The sequence below is a fragment of the Tachysurus vachellii genome, chromosome 16, assembly GCF_030014155.1.
Source record: "Tachysurus vachellii isolate PV-2020 chromosome 16, HZAU_Pvac_v1, whole genome shotgun sequence".
NCBI lineage: Eukaryota > Metazoa > Chordata > Actinopteri > Siluriformes > Bagridae > Tachysurus > Tachysurus vachellii.
The window spans coordinates 17504237-17521916 of NC_083475.1; the positions used below are offsets into that span (position 1 = coordinate 17504237).

The 17680-nt window shown below is 39.2% G+C and overlaps 1 protein-coding gene across 1 annotated transcript; it reads right to left on the reverse strand.

The window, feature by feature from the left end:
• Window positions 1–1345: 1345 nt before the first annotated feature.
• On the reverse strand, window positions 1346–17032 carry elapor2b (endosome-lysosome associated apoptosis and autophagy regulator family member 2b). The gene is made up of 22 exons (XM_060889976.1): window positions 16766–17032; window positions 13495–13615; window positions 12511–12700; window positions 12255–12402; window positions 10870–10959; window positions 10476–10581; window positions 9064–9213; window positions 8861–8949; window positions 8589–8769; window positions 8289–8417; window positions 7732–7822; window positions 6351–6453; window positions 6130–6267; window positions 5775–6038; window positions 5491–5664; window positions 5140–5329; window positions 4537–4633; window positions 4042–4143; window positions 3835–3961; window positions 3558–3736; window positions 3298–3466; window positions 1346–2434 (listed from the first exon to the last, which is right to left on the reverse strand). The coding sequence occupies exons 1-22, from the start codon at window positions 16868–16870 to the stop codon at window positions 2366–2368; spliced, it is 3012 nt and encodes a 1003-aa protein (XP_060745959.1). The 5' UTR covers window positions 16871–17032; the 3' UTR covers window positions 1346–2365.
• Between the last annotated feature and the right edge of the window lie 648 nt (window positions 17033–17680).

Sequence of the window (17680 nt, forward strand, 5' to 3'; positions counted from 1 at the left end):
CATTGGTACATTTTTAGTAACCTAGGATTTGATGACAGTTCTTCACAGGGTACCATTCACTCACAAGCTGCCACTGTTGGGCACTTGAGCACGACTATTAATCCTTTCTGTTCCAAGGAGCTGTATCATGGCTGACCCTGTCCTCTGACTCTAACTTCCTAAAATTGGATGAGCGGAGGAAAGAACTTCATTGTGGTGTAATGTATATGTGACAAATAAAGGCTTTATTTTCTACAGGCCTGCACACACTCATTCACATCTATGGATGAATTTATGTAGTAGTTTGACCTTCTGGCTTGTTTTGGGATCAGAGAGAATGGAAACCCATGCAGATACATGCAGGAATGTACAAAACTCAACACAGACAGTAACCCGGACTCCCAACCGACTCCCAAATTATCCCCACTTGTCACGTCAACATTTTTCAAGAACTACATGTTTTCTCATGTTTTCTCCTTCTTTATTCAGAGGTTTCTAAAGAGCCTGACTTTCAGATAGGGAATCTCAATCATATAGAGTTTTACATAGAACTATTAAGGGTTTCCCCAAAGGGAAAAAACTTAAGATCCCACGCTTGTGCTAGATGGATTTCTTTATAGATTCCTCATCCAGAGCGACATACAAAAGTGCTTTCAGCCTTAAGATTTTGTTGGGTGGAATTATTATTATTATTTTTCACACTAACATCAGGAAGAGGTAGGTCTTCACCTATTAAAGACAGCCAGTGACTCATCTGTTCGGACATCTAGGGGAAGTTCATTCCACCACCTCGGTGGCGGAACAAAAAAGAGTTGCTGTATACCTCCCTCTTACCCCTGAGAGATGGTGGGACCAGTCGAGCAGTGCTGGTAGATCTGAGGGAGCGAGGTGCAGTGTGAGAAGTGATACAAGCTTTGAGGTAAGAGGAAGCTGATTCATTTTTGGCTTTTTTTAATCTGATGCATGCAGCTACCGGAATCCAGTGGAGGGAGTGAAGCAGTAGGGTGGTGAGGAAGAACTTAGATTGCAGATTGAAAACAAGTCAGGCCATGCATTTTGGATCATTTGCTGAGGATGAATTGCATTCGGCGGTAGACCTGCCAGCAGAGAGGTGTCTTAGAATGGCGAGACTAAACAAGCACCTCAGTAGCCTGTGTAGATAATATTTCCCATTCCCATTCATGTAGACATTTTTGAACTGCAGAAGATTTTTCTTTTCCTGCACGTTTTTTCATTCCATCTTCAGAGCTAGCCTTTCCCTCCACACTGGGGTCCCATCGCCCCGGGGAAGATGCAACACCAGTGCAAATACTAGTCATAAACTCAGATATGTGATGTGATACTTCATGATCCAAACACTAGAGTGTAAAGTTTTCTGTAAGTTTATTAAAGCATTAGCTGAATATTATAAGGGAAAAGAGAGAGAGAGAGAAAAAAAATCTTTAAACAAGAACCCTTTTACAACTCAAAATACACAGCAATACAAAACAGGAAATAGAAAACCTAGGCTCTTGCCCTCCACAGTATCCATGGTAACACAAGTTAAGGGGTTTCATGGCACGCTAGTAGTCAGGGGCGGAGCCAGCACTGTGCAAGGAGCTCTGCAGTGACGCCTTCCTCTGGCTCCCTCTGTCAGCTGTAAAGTGGATGCTGTTTTCATCTAGATGGAGTTTCTGAATTTATGTTAAAAGGTAAGCAATTTTATTCATTTATTAACCAGAAATGAACTGACATCAGGAAATGAAGGAGTAGTGATTAGTGAGAATGCATTAATCCTGTAAATGTGACACCCTGGATTGCGGAGCAGTTTGACTTGGCACGGGTTAGCTGATGGATTTTAATAAGATAAAACTGCACATCTGCAATCTCTTGGCTCCAGTTCACACCAACCCTTTCATTATCACCGCTGATAGATGCGTACAGCTGATTCTTAAGAAGAAATAGTAAGGTTGTAAATTGGCAAATGGCATGGAGGTGTTTTAGGCTGTGCTCGCTGTTAGTGGTCACTGGAATATTTATATTCTTTACTGAATAGAGTGTGTCATTCTGCTTGATATACAAATAATGATTCTGTGAGAATCAGCTCTGCTTTTGTATAGTGTAATCCGGTGTGTAATATGTGTGTAGCATGAGTAAATATATACAGCACTCAGTGTTAGGGAGCAAAAGATTATTTTGTGAAGTGATATGAAGGGACATGTAAACAATTACAAAAGATTCTCCAAAGCAGTTTAGGATGAATAAAGAGATGTTTGGAGAGCCTGAATGCCTGAGCACCCGGCTGCAAGTCTCTTGCTCGTTCTCCCTCTCTTTGTGAAGAGTGTGTTGTTGTTGTTGTTGTTGTTGTCGTCATGTTGTTGCTGTGCTCCTCCTGACCCCATTGCTCTTAACTCCAGACCCATCTTTCTGCCTGAGACGATTTCAGCTGCACTGATTCGCTGCTCGTTCCTTCTCCCTGTTTAACACAAAACACAAGTCACTTTGAAGTGTGTGTGTGTGTGTGTGTGTGTGTGTGTGTGTGTGAACATAGACAAAAATAAGCTGAAAAAACCCCATCTTTTGTAATTTGACAGTTAAAACAGTAGCATAAAGTTTCTAAGTGATACCAAGCCACTGGTCCAGACCACCAAGTGTTTAAAGCCAGGTACTGCAGGAATCTTTGGCTTTTTGGATAACTGGCATACTGTACTCTTGTTAAAAAACAAACAAATATTGTTTCATGTCACATCATTTTCTGAAAATTGGCTTTTTATATATTTGGAGTTTCTAAATGACTTGCGTTTATGAAATGTCAATCCTGACCTTATTTATCAATAAAAGCATATTATTGGGTAGTTTCATGAAATGCCGCTTTTGTTTATGTTGAAAAATGCCCAAATGATCGTTTTTTAATCAACCGATAAATTGATTCCAACAAACTGTTCTGTAAAAGTTTTCCTCTGAAGAAAGGCTTCGCTCTAAAAAATTCTAATTGTAACATCATTGAAAAGTTTTTAGGTATGTAACTCTACGACTATTTAATCATATAAAGCTCCTTTTGTGTAAATAAATGTATTTTTTTTTTCAGAAATAAGGTTTTTAAAGATATCAATAATCCTCTGGTGAAGTTTAACTGTGATATCTATCCTTTAATACAAAACACTGAAGGAAACGAGAACGAGCTAATCGCTTTGATATCACAGCAGCAGCATCTTCATTTTTTCTAATTACATCATCTGCTCAAATCCACACTTCCTTCTTCCTTCGACGTCACACAGCAGAAAGGCCCTGACTGTGAACTTACATCCACCCAAGTTCATGTTTATTCCCATGTCTGACCTTGCTAGCGATAGCTTTCAGTTTCCCGAGCAGTGTTGGAGTGTTTGAATAAACAACATCGTCCTCGTTCTCCTCTCCCTCTCCTTCCGCCAGAGCACAGCTGTCTGCTGCTGGCAGCTCACACTCCTTGTTGGCTGACATCACGAGACGTGAATACTTATACTCCAACCTTGTGGGGACAAAAAAAAAGGTCTGGAGAGTCAGAAAGGCTTGCTATGGTGTCATAGCTTTATAGTGTTTGCTTAGTACACGTAAGTCACCTCTTGTTTTTCTTCCAGAAGTAACACGTCAAGGAGATGAGGAGGACGGCTATGAATGCCCCGCCCCCTATTCCAACCTTCAGCCACAGTGGGACCGCTTCACAGGCACTGGAGCTTTTATCAGGGAGTGACACCCCTTTCGTGCACATCTTCGGCTCGTTCCATACGTACAGGATTTCCTATTGCACACAGAAGAGGAATAAATATGTTTATTGGGTGAACGCTTCCATTAAGAATTCTAAGAGAAAGATTCTAAAAGAAAAGATTTGCAGGCTACCTGATTGCCTCCCTTGCACGCTCCCTCTATTGAGTGGTAGTCTGCTTTAGTGCAAATGGGACACGCACTTGAACTTTCCCACAGGAAATGGAATGTACAGCCATCACACGTACCTGCAGGACACTTACTAAACGCACAGACGTGTAAAGGTGTTCAGTATGTTCAGTATATTTCATTTAAACATGCCACACACACGCATGCACACACCTTGGTACAGTAAGCTCTCCACGATCTCCTTTCTCAGGGTTACAATGCAGCGTAATGACGGCACTGCGGCCGTGTTCACAGGACGCCGTCACCTGCGGAGAACTTGTAGGAAACATGTTTTACTGAACAGAGGGAAAATCCATCTGTACCTTATCATGTACATTATAAATATAAACACTAATCACTAATTTATTCCATCAGGTCACACATGTGGCCATCTACTGAAACGCCATTCAGAAAACATTTGTTTTGTTTTTTAATGAAATATTGTTATTTAGATCATTAGATCAGAGATCAATTTAACCTACAATATCATGACTATCAAAGCTAAATATATTTACAAACTTCCCCTGAACAGAACGCTGATCAACAAAGCAGTATTTAATGTTTATTCCGATCAGTTAATCCACCACTGTTTAGTTCAAAAAGCAAAGTTAAAGTATACTGGCAAAATAATCTGCGTTTTTTTATTCCTCAAAGGTTGAGTGAACTCACTGATAGAAGAAGTTGATATCTGGAAGTCTTTGAGAAGTTTCAGGAAACATTTCTGGTCTAACGCTGACTCCGTTTAGAGAACTTTCAACAGTAGCTCCTGGGGGGGGATATGAAGTAGAGAGAGGGAAAGGGAGGGAAAGAGAGAGATGAAAGAAAGTAGAGGGAGGGAAAAGGGAGTTAAAGGAAAGAGAAAGGAGAAGGACAGAGAGATAGAGGGATGAACGAGGGATACAGGGAGAGGAGAGAGGGATGAATGGGAGAAAGGAAAGAGACAGAGGGAGAGGGATAAAGAGAGAGGAGAGAGAGAGCAGAGAGGGAGAAAGGACAGGATAGAGAGAGAGAGGAGAGAAGGATGAAAGAGGGAGAGGGATAGAGGAGAGAGGAATGAAAGAGAGAATATATCTGATTAGAAAACAATTCATCCCTGTGGTGTTACAGAAGGCTGGTAACAGATTCAGTCATACGTATAATGACTTTTTGCTTGATCAGAGAAAGTCGTGCAGTTTGATCTACAGCTTCAGGTTCAATCCACAGTCTGTTACAGGTGAATTATTACAGATGTAGTTTTATACAATATCTATTCTGCAAGTCTTTGTGCTATACCTAGGAAGGTATCAGCTAGACTGATAGACTGGGAGGAGATGGCCGTCCTGAAGCCCCGCCCATCTGCTGGGATGATGGTTGATTGGCAGATGAAAGTCTCCACATAATTGTTGAAGGCAGCTGATTCAGTCTGGGTTTCTTTGCTGGAAAGATCTGTCACGTTGTCTGAGCACACAGCCACCTTCTTCCCCTGCAGTGGAGACAAGAACAAATCTCCTTAAACATTTTGGCTCATTTTTTGGGATTGTGGAGAGATTGTGTTTAATGTGTTTCGCATGACATGTTAGCTGAACAGCATCACAGTATCAACTGAGTGTGTGTGTGAGTGTGTGTGTGTGTGTGTGTGTGTACCTCTGCACCACACAGGCTGATGTTGAACTGATGATAGTATTTTGTTCCCTTAGAAGTAAAACTCGGTCCATTCATGATGGACCCCACTGAGCTTAAGGCACTGAGGTCGTAGGTCAGCGTTCGGTTCTGATCCACATGGGAGAAGGAGCAGTCGCTGAAGCACAAGGAGTGCTCCTGCACAAGGAAAACACACACGCAAACACGAAATTACAGTACATACAGTTCATGGCTGTTTTTATATTCTTGCTCTGTGGACCCATGTGCAAACACAAACACACACACACCTTGTTGCTCTTACTGCCTGGGCCACATGGCTGGCAGGCCTCTTGTCCGTAGATGTGATGTCCAGAGAGGAAGGTGTCTGGTGGACACTCCTGACACTGGTTGGTGTCTTTGTCTATGAAGTGTCCAGCGGGACAGGGGACACAGGACGAGCCGCTCTCCTGACTCACCATGGCGCAGGCATGGCAGGACGAGGCCGAGCCGTCCAGTGCGTTCGTGATGGTGATGGAGTAGATCTTTGCAATGTCACTCACATAGCGCCGGACCTGAGAGAGAGAGAGACACAAGAGACATTTGTTTCTGTGTAAGACTGTTATAATCTCTGAGTTATATGACCTGGATCTGTCTAATTCTCACATCTAAGGGCTTGTTGGTACGCTGGAAGGCCCAAGTGTAAGACACAGATGCGTTTTTAGTCATGATGTGTGTGTACGCTCGTCTGCTTTTGGTGCCTTCCCACGACTCCACCACGTTTGTGCTCTTCCTGTTTACATCCTGCAACAAAAACAGTAAATCTGCGTTTAATGACCCAAATCTCAAAGAAAGAAGATAGATAACCATGATCACAACAAGCTTACCATCATAAAATAGAGTTCACAGTCTGCACTGCAGATCGTCTCAAAGACAAACGTGATTCGACCAAACTCGCTGGCTGTGACTCCAGCTACAGATGTTGGAAGTCTGTAACAGGACAGCAACAAAGAGCAAGTAAATATCTCAGTACGAATAAGACTGTAACCAGCAGCAGCTGTGCGTCAAATTTAAAACGCTTTTTTAAAGCTATCATTTGAGTTTTTCAATTCTCATCCATCATCTGCAGAGCATTTTAGAATTTCTGTCCTAAGAAAGAAAAATTAATATTAAAGTTTATTCTACACTCATTTAAAATGGAAGGCTATGAACAGTTGTTGGATGACAAATGTTAAGTTTGGAACTTAATTTACAATTCAATTTCATTTTATTTTTATAGAGCTTTTAGAAATATAAAAGTATATACATATATAAAAGTTCAGAATAAAATTTCTAAAGATTAAAATTTTATTTAATAGTTTTCCCTAATGATGACGTCAGAGGTGAAGGTGGTGAGGAAAAACTCCCTGAGACGATATGAGGAAGAACCCTTGAGAGTAACCAGACTTAGAAGGGAACCTCTTCCTCTTTTGGGTGACACCAGAGATTGTGATTATAAACCATTTCCTTTCTATAACCGAGGACTGTATAGTCAAGTACAATTCTGTATCGAGGAGCTTTTGAGCGACATTTTTTTAAACAAATACTTAATAATGCAAATGCATTTTATAACAAAACGTTGCCTTCTGTATATAATAACAGTTTTTAGAAAAAGGCTTTTCAGTTCGTTCAAACTTTTTCATCTGTTAAACAAATTTATACCACAGCGCTGCTAAATACTCAAATCTGATTGGTCAATAGTTGTAGATTAATCTTCTCTAATGGCAGCTCTGAAAGTTTTGGCTGCAAAACAAAGCTACAGTTTTATGCTAGATGCTCCATATAAACAGCTTTAAAAACATATAACCACTGATATGGAAGTAAGAATCATTATGAAAGGATTGTCCAATGTAAGAAATTTGTAAGTTTATAGTTTCCCCAAACACAGGAAAGTCTTGTGACTTTGTGGTTTTCTCGCGAACATGATTGAGGGAACGATTGTTTATAGCTGCTATAATATTACATGTGTTCTACCTTGGCTAACAGACATCACACAATGCTACATAAAAATGGATAAAAGGTGTGATGTTTCATTCTTATCTAAGAAACTTTATAAAGAGAAAGAAAGAAAGAAAGATTATTTTCCTATAACAGCAGGCCCTGTCATGTTTAATTTATTACACACACTACAGCAGTGATCGAGATTTGGATGAAAAATACTAGAGTTTTCCTTTAACAGGTTTCCTGTGGCTTTGCTCTGTGTTTTGTTCTGAAAGGGTTTCGACTCACTTAAATCCAGGCACTCGTAGCGTGAGAATGAGATAATCATTATCAGAGCCTCCAATTCCACTGCGAATGTGGTCCCCGGCGACCTCCCAGCCTGAAACAAACACACACACACACACACACACACACACATTATAATACAAAGACTTGAATTAATTTGATCTCTCAGCTGTATACTCGTAGAAATAAATATAGAGTTCCTTAATAGATTTTTTGTGTAGTTTACATTGTTTATCCTCATAAGAGGTTTTGAATGTTCAAAATGCTCATGGAGCATTTGAATGTTCTGTAAAAAGGACAAAACAAAAGAAATGCTTGATTCTCTAGATATTTCCAGATTTAACGCCAATCACTAAAATTCTGTCTCTCTCAACAGATTTATAAACAAACATCTCACAGTGAATGCCAACAGTGTCCTGAATATGTTAATATTAGAATTGCAGAGATAAAAGTATTAATTTATTTATACTGTATGAAAATGTCTGATAAGTAGATTTTCATTCTGCCGGTTGAACAGAACCCCGGTGTACTGGAAAGCAGGCATTCGTGTTTCGTCTCACCGTTCATGTCGTCGCATTTTGAGTTGCCCACATTGAAACAGGATGTCTTCATGTTGCTGGGTAAAACATTCCACCATTTAAACTCATATCCTAATGAGGGCTCTGTTCCTGCAGGACATGCCTGGCATTCTGGGTGGAAATAAAAAAGCAAGTCTGCCAATAGTAGTAATATTTGCATGTGTGTTTGTTTGTGTGTGTATGTGTGTGCATGCATGTATGTGTATGCGTTTGCTTGCGTGCGTGCATGCGTGTGTGTGCATGCATGAATGCGTGTGTGTGTGTGCGTGTGTGTGTTTGCACCTGTGGTGCCATTGGAGTATGTCCCAGGTGGACAGGGAAGGCATGTGGATGAATTGTGTGTATAAAAGCCTGGATTGCATGGCGGACAATCTTCCTTTTCTCCTGAAGGGGGCAGAGTGACCGCTCTAGCCACATCCTCCACACACACCTTGGGCTCAACCCATCGATACAGCAAGTGCGTCTACACAAATAATCATACCAGTAAAAAACAAGCAGATCCCTTAGAAAGTATATTTTAAGTTTGTGTCTGTATTTTGTCATGAATGTTCTACTTTGCCAGTGGAGTCACATGCAGTGTGGATCTGGAAGTAATCTTTCTCTGAGCATGGAGGCTTTTCCTTACATTCTGCCCAGCCTTCCTCTAAAGAAAAGACCCAGGAAGAGAAATGTCACACAGCCAGTACATACAGTTGAGTAATAAAGGATTGCATAATTTGCAAGTTTTGCGTGTGTGTGTGTATGTGTGTGTGTGTACCGGAGTACTGTGTCTCTGGGCACGGGGTACATGAGCTAGCTCCTTTACTTGAGTAGGTGTTTCTGGGACAGAGATCACAGAAGGACAAGCCTGGAGCTTTGCTGAAGGTGCCTGGTCTGCACAGGAAACACTCAGACGTATACGCAACACCTGCATCACACACCAACATGACTGTGAAATAGTATCTCTGGTATTACAGGTTATATATCATGTGTATATCATAACAAACTTTGTTTTTGCCTGTTACTAAGCACAAGCATGGGGCTTTTAGCCTCTGTAATAAACTAAGTCATGCAGTCTCCAGTGTTTTGAGTTGTTGACTTGTTGCATGTACATTCATGAATTTTTCCCTCTTAAACCACAAAATATCTTATGGAGAAGCTTATAAATTTAGTAGAATAATGCCAACTCATTCCAGTTTATCAAGACTGGTAGTAATTGCTGACTAACATTTACTATCAAATAATCAAGGTTTCTAGTCATTTCTGTCCCAAGTTGTATTCAGTCAAGTTACTCCTCATTACCAAAGCTACTCAGCTTGCTAAAATAAGCTAACACATACTGAGACGATTTAACTACCTTCTCCTAAATTATCTGTTATATTCATAAACTAAAGCTAGCCAACAAAGTGATTATGAGAGGATTTCAGTTATATTTAAAGACATAGTAGAGATAGTCATCTTTTAAACCTTTTAAGCTAGCTAACATCAGCTAACACGATGCGTGAAATTAATCATCTTTATTATTAACGGTAGCTAAAAAGGTAAAAAGAGCTAAATATTTAACCATAATTTTCATGGATAATGCTAGCTAACATGGACTGACACAAAAGTCTAAAGTGAATTGCCTTTCCAAAAAAAAAAATCTTCATTGCTAATGTTTAAGTCAGAAAACAATCATGTGAGCTAGCATGACATGCTACCTGTTTATCTTCACTGTTAATGCTAATCTCTGACAGGATTTTAAATTCATTCTCTTTGGTGTCTATTATGTTCGTATCTAATGTTAACCAACAAGGTAATATGAGCTAATCTGACAGAATTGCATACACCATATATACAGTATATTCATAAAGGTTTTTAAATAGTGACTATTAAAGCTAGCATAAACTAACTAGACCAAATTGGCCTTCAACAGAAGGTGACTTGTAAGCAAATCTTATAAACTTTACAATATTCACCTTTATTGCTAATGCTAACTAAGAAATATGTTCTAAACTAACAGGATTTCTGAAACAATTAACGTCTGTAGCTTATATAGGTTATTTACTAGTACTAATAAAGTACAAGGTTGTAATGCACCTGGGGTTAGGGTTAGGGATGTAATGCACCTGACTAGCATATTTTATTAAATGTGGCCTAAAAGGAAAAGAAAGAGAGAATAAATGATCATCGAGATTTAGTTTGTCTCACCTTCAATTTGTATGTTTTTCAGCAGGACAGGCTTCACAGGTTTTCCTCCCAGGAGAATCCCAGTTGTCCTCCAGTACAAGATATTAGTGCCTGACTTCAGGTTCACCTGAAACAGCAAGCAGAAAACTGTTTTTAATGTTGTTTGGTGTCTGATAGTTATTATTGTCCTTTTAATGCTGCTTTGTGGATTTTTTTATGAGCTATTTGTATTTATCAAACCAGCTCAGGGATAGCAGATGATAAGTAACCATGGGGCTACATCTGACACATTTACATCATGAATATTGATGCTGGTTAACACATATTGTCCTTGTTAGATGAATAACTACTAAAACAGAGAAAGCAAGTCTACATCTGTGATTTGTAACAGGAGAAAAACAGAAAGCTGACTGACCGTGTGTGTTCCCCATTCACCGTTAGACGTGATTTTGATCCATTTCTGGTCTGCTGATTGGTCCATTTCCTGGCACTGATCATTCTGAATCTGTAAGAACAACCAGATAAGATGCACAACACTATAAAGTACAGTAATTTCCAGGTACTGTGTTTTTATCAGAGATATAGAAAACCACATTGCTGCATTAGCCTCTGTTGCTAACTACTGTTGCTAGCTACTACATCTGCAGCACTGAAGCAAAACATTTTTCAAAAATGTATAACATTTAATAATTAATATTTCTCAGTTTGTCTGCGTTCCTTGGTTAGATTTTCCGATTTCAGCTTATCAGGTGTTTTTTCAAGTGTCAATGTGCAGACCGCCTGCCTGCCAGCCAGACAGCCAGCCAGCCAGCCAGCCAGACAGACAGACAAACAGATAGATAGATGTGCAAATTATTCATAACCTGCGGGTCCCGCGGGCGACCCGTGGGACGGGTTGGGGCGGGTAAAGAAATTGTCACTTTACTGCGGGCGGGCCAATAATTTCATTAAAAAAAATGTTAAAAAAATTTGGGAAAAAAAAACATAAAAAAAAATTTGGGAAAAAACCCAACCTGGGCATCACTAGTGCAAAGGATGTAATTTCCAGGGAATTTTTCAGTCTAAAGATTTGGCTACTGAAAATGCACACAGGCTAAATTTTAAAACGAGTAAAACAGTTATAGAATGAATTCATGTATTATAATCAAAATGTTATATATGTAAACAGCATGTTCCATGCATTAAAATGCATCCTAAAGTACTTTACAAAAAAAAAATTGAGACAAAAGCTATTTAGCAGAAATTTTAGGGGAAGTACAGTACTCCACAACTGAGGTGCACTTGCGCAAGGTACCGAATCCCCCCAACTGCTCCTTGGGCGCCACAGCATAAATGGCTGCCCACTGCTCCGGGTGTGTGTTCACGGTGTGTGTGTGTTCACTGCAGTGTGTGTGCAATTTGGATGGGTTAAACGCGGAGAACAAATTCTGAGTATGGGTCACCATACTTAGCCGTATGTCATGTCACTTTTCTAATAATAAATTATTATAAATCAAGACGCTGTTATGAGTTGTTAGCATTTTAATGCTTTCTTCACTGCATACAGTATATTGAGCACTAGCACATTTCCAGAATGAAGTAATGTCTCAAATTTAATGAAGTTAGAAAACACCGAAGCCCAGAAGTGTAATGCTTTCATAAATGTAATGTACACCTAAATGTACACCTGAGTCTATCCCCATCCCCCATTTTTAGGTGTACCTGAGATCAGGTTTCACATCCACACCTGGCTATAGAAACAACTTCACGCTTGAGCAAACCTTCCAAACACCTTCCACGTAAAGCGTTAATCAAACTCACAAAGAATTCGAAGAAGATGTTGTTGTCTACATATTGGTAGTCGAATGAGACGGAGCCCTGTTTCATCAGATGAACTGCATACACAAGCGAAACCGTGCATTCGTCCCGATTCGACTCTAAGTGAGTACCCTGAGGTGTCCATGTGGAACTACACAAACACACAGCACAATAAGGAAATAGTGTGAACGACTTGCTAATGCAAAATAAACACATCAGTACTTAGTTATTTTTGGGTTTATTTAAGAACATGACCGACTTGTTGCAAGACAGAGTTTCATCTGCGGCTCCTTCAGGCTCCATATAGGTGGCTAAGCTGCTGAAACCAGCAGGAATGGAGTCCCATTGGTCAAAACGGACGCCACTGCCTAGCGAATATGAGCCAGCTGCACAGGCGGTACACTGCTGTGTAGACATCTCTAAAAACTCTCCCGCTTCACAGGAAAACGCTGTAATGCACAAACACACACATCACAAACTGGTACACTTAACATCTAGACATGGAGTTATTACAGTTTAATGGCTATTGTTATGACCGATTAAACAACATGATGCAATTTGAGAAAACTTTGAAATTTTTGGTGGAACTTTTAATTAACACAGGGGCTTTTGTAGGATAATGCCATCAAGTTGCTTGGTTAGATGTTCATAATTTTAGCTTTTCAGTGTGCAGTTGACTACTAAAATACAGACTAAATTATGAAACGACATTAAACAAATGAATAGAAATTAATTTATCAAGAATAATTAATTTTATATATTTAAATAGCATGTTCCATGTATTAAAATGCATCTCTAAACGCTTTTAAAGACAAAAGTTACATTCAAAACAAAACAAAAAACGGCAGAAGTGAAGCAGAAGAAAATGGAGACAAATGCTATTCAACAGAAATTCTAATAATAAATCATCTAAAGAGAAAGGTAATAATAATAATAATAATAATAATAATAATAATAATAAACAAACAAACAAACAAACAAACAAATAAATATGCAATTAAAATAAAAGCATAATCATGAATTATTGGAAATGATAAATCTTGGAAATGCAGCTCAGGGAAAGGGAAAAAAGCAATAAAACTTTTCAAGCCTTGAACCTAATACATAAGTCACAGCTTAGTAATGCTGCGTTGTATATCACACTGATTTATTTTTTGCAGCACTGCAAGAGTGTTGTAAATTATATGAGCCTGGGGTCTATACTAATTCCCAAACACACACACACACTCAGTTCATGACTTACTGCAGTCTGTGCCTCTGACAGGCTCTGGTAGCCCACTGCAGCTTCCCTGTTGATGAGGAATGGCTACTCTCCAGCGTGAACCTGTACTGTCACACTCTGTGTACTCAAAGTAGTACTCACCCTGAAACCCACCAAGAGAAGGAACATTCATGAGAAAGAAGGAAGACACTCATATAAGATACGATAAGATGCGATGTTTACTACAATGCCCAGCATTTTATCCATATTCAAATAAAAATTTTAATTTTATTGGTCACACACAGACATGCATGTAGTGAGCAGGATTTTGAGAGAGTGGGAGAGAGAGAGAAAGAGAAAGAGAGAGAGAGAGAGAGAGCACTTAAAATGGCTGACTCCCTGATCAGTGCCCTGACTAATGGACTATAAACAGGTGTTTTTTTATGTGAAAACCTATTTACACCTATGACTTTATCAGAATAAGTGAATAATTTTTTAAACAGAACACCCTAATATTTTGTGTGTTATGTTGCTTAGCAACAAAAGCTTAATAGTAACAGGCCTCATGTAACAGAAGAAGTTTATAGTGAATATTATTAATAATAAATGATGATTTGTTCAAACTGTTCTTGTCGCTGTTTTCTGAGATGATTAAGCGTCTCAAGTCCCTAACCATTATAGAGTTTCTTAAACACCTGGCCTATTGATTACAGCTTATTGATTTATAAGCCATGAACAGACATGAATTAATGCATGTTTTAACTACAGAATTACTAACAGTAATTATGTTTTATTAAGGTATTACTGAGAAATCACACACACACACACATACACACACATACACACACTCACACACAAATATTTTGTGATACAGACATGAACACTTTCTGGTCCACCGTAGTTGCCAGGGAGACGACAGGGAGCCTGTGACTGTTGTCATGACAGTCGCTTACTTCTGTCCAGCAGTGTGTGAATAGTAATGAATCGGAGCCCAACATATTACTGATAACAGTCCAAAACAATGAGGTGACAGAAGGCCTGGCAGCCATACACGCTGCGCTCTCTCTCTCTCTCTCTCTCACTCGCTCTGTGTGTGTGTAGACAGACAGATAAGGCTGTGAGCTCTGTCATGCTAATCAGTGTTCTCTTGTCTAAAGCACACACTCAAAATACTTTCTCCTGCTGTTCAATGCCTCAAAGGCAATTCCAAACAAAACCCCATTGACACACCTGATGTACTCACCACAGGGGGCCATTAAGCTCCTGTCCTGCATTTTATCTTTAAACAGAAGAAACCTTCTATCACCCTGATCTCAATATGTATATGTAGATAGATAGTCTGTATGTGTATGTGAATGAAATGTTTCATTGGTTTTATAAAATGTCTGAAAAATTCTTCCTCCTCTTCTTCTTCTTCTTATTATTATTATTATTATTATTATGTTGAACAAATGGTTCTACAAACAGTATGTAGTGTGTGGCTGCGTGTAACTAAGCTAAACTGTAATATGTCTGTTAATGGATTTCTAAACAGGCACTCAGTTTATTTTACACAGAGGCAGGTGCTGCTCTCAAGGGAGTGCTCGGTTACAGCATGCTGTTATAACACTGAAAAGATGGAGGCACTTAACTCAGCAGTGCACCTGCTGCAGTTACACACTGTGTGTGTGTGTGTGTGTGTGTGTGTAAAGAGAGTGGGACTGTGGTAAGGCAGAGTAGCTGTAATTTTGGTTTATGTAAAGGCCATGTGGATTAAAACATAAATCATAGTACACCATAATGCAACGCATCTTATTCATATTCAAGTAACATGGTCTTATCTGGCAAATAAATACAGTACTTATTATGCCCTTTAACTAGCCACTCATAATGGTGCCAGTGGGATTTAGCCCTTGCTTCATTTCTACCTAAAAGGAGTGATACACAGGGCTTTATTATTTATTATCCTTAGTATTCTATCCAGCTATTCTCACCTCCTTATGTTAATACCACCATTAACACCATTTTGTTAATCACCTCCTTGATCACTAACTAGCTGAGCTGAGTCTCGACATGACTTAACGCTGCTGTCATATATCTGCATTACATTCTGGGACTTCGAGTGAAATATTTGCTGTCTCTATTTCTTCTGCACCAGCCTTCTCACTTTTATACAACTGAAACAGATTTGGGGGCTAACAGTCAAATATGACTGTTAACTATAAACTCAATTGTAACTCAACTACGAACAACAATGTCCCCTTGTAACATTATCATTACACACAACTGCTAACTTCTCATACTATCCGCACCAATACCAAAAAATACCACACTAATCAACTAACTAGCAACTAGAATCACTAACTATAACAAAAACACATTACAATACATTCTTTTTATGTGGTTTTTGATGGAGTTTTCCTGTTTTAATATACAGTTCTCATCTCCATACAAGGAATACTGATCAATTTTAAATACATCATCTGCCCTCGTGACAGAATCCTAATATTTAAATGCCTTTTAATAGAAGGAGGCTCCAAGCTATTTCTGTCCTGTAGGTGTGACAGAAGATTCACAGACACCTTGCTTTGCCAGTTCTCTCTCTCTCTCTCTCTCTCTCTCTCTCACACACACACACACACACACACAAAAACACACACAGACACATACACACACACACAAAAAAACACACACAGACACACATACACACACAAAAACAGACACACACACACAGACACACACAAAAACAGACACACACACACAGACACACACACACACACACACATAACGGGCACCGGAAGTGAGTATGTAATCCTCTTTCACAAACAATACTTATTGCACTGCTGAGGGCTGTTGTAATGCGCATTGTAACATTTTTTAACCAGATCACGAGTAAACAAGCTACAGAAGTTTAGTCTCTTTGTTTATTTACCGCACATTTTATCCTGCATCTGAACTGTGGAGACATGAAAGGAAGCAGCGGCGTAGTGCGCTTTAATCTGATTGGTCAGCTGCGTGGTGCGTCATCATATTATAGGAACCTTATAGGTTTCTGTAGCCTAAAGGATTTAATCAACAAAACAAATACATAATAATTTCACGTTTTCTGTATGAAATGCGACAGGTTTCAGATGAGACCTTTTTTTTTTTTTTTTTACACATTTAGGCCCTGGCTTTAATTTATAACCCCAGGTGTTTTATTACAGCGAGTGCACGCGCAGTGCTGTTTCACGACAACGTGTGTAACACTGAATATATTTTTATATGAAAATAAAATAATAATAATGATAATAAAGCAAACTGAGTCCATCCCCTGGGTCGCCCTGCTGCTTACCTCCCGACACGGTGGCAGGTTGGCTGACGCGCGCGCGCACAGGACAAGAACCGACACACATCGCGCGAGGCGACACCAGGTAGCGCGTCTCGTGCTTTTCTCCATCTTCCCAAGGAGAAAAAAGAGACGGCAGAGGACCAGTACTAACACGCCATCAGCTGTCTCCGGGTCTGGGTCCGTGCGTGTGTGTTTGTGTGGTTGCAGGATGCTGACGGGTTTCGCGCGGCTGTTTCTCTCCGCTGCGCTCGTGCGGCTTGGACTGGCAGCGCCTCTGACGTCACATCGATTCTAGTGTCGCGCGCTGCAAATGGCGGAGATCCAGATACCGATCTGTGGACTGTGTAAAAGTGCATTTGGTGAAAAGACCTGACTTTAAACTGCTATTTATTATTTCTGCATGGCTGATCTCTCAGATTCAAGGATGTTCACTTATCATGTGTGTTTATACATGAGATGGTGTAATAATAATAATAGTAATAATAATAATAACAACAACAACAATAACAACAACAACAACAACAATAATAACCAAAATAACAATAATAATAATAACAACAACAATAATAATAACGATAATAACAATAATAACAACAACAATAATAATCCAGATACCGAGCTGTGGACTGTGTAAAAGTGCATTTAGTGAAAAGACCTGACTTTAAACTTCTGTTTATTATTTATTTCTGCATGGCTGATCTCTCAGATTTAAGGAGGCTCACTTATCATGTGTGATTATACATGAGATGGTGTAATAATAATAATAACAATAATATTATTATTAATAATAATAATAACAATAATAACAACAATAATAACTAGATGTGTAAAAGGTTAATTTCTTGCAAAAACTGCTGTGTTGTGATACTACTACTACTACTACTAATAATAATAATAGTACTGTAGTAGTATAATTAT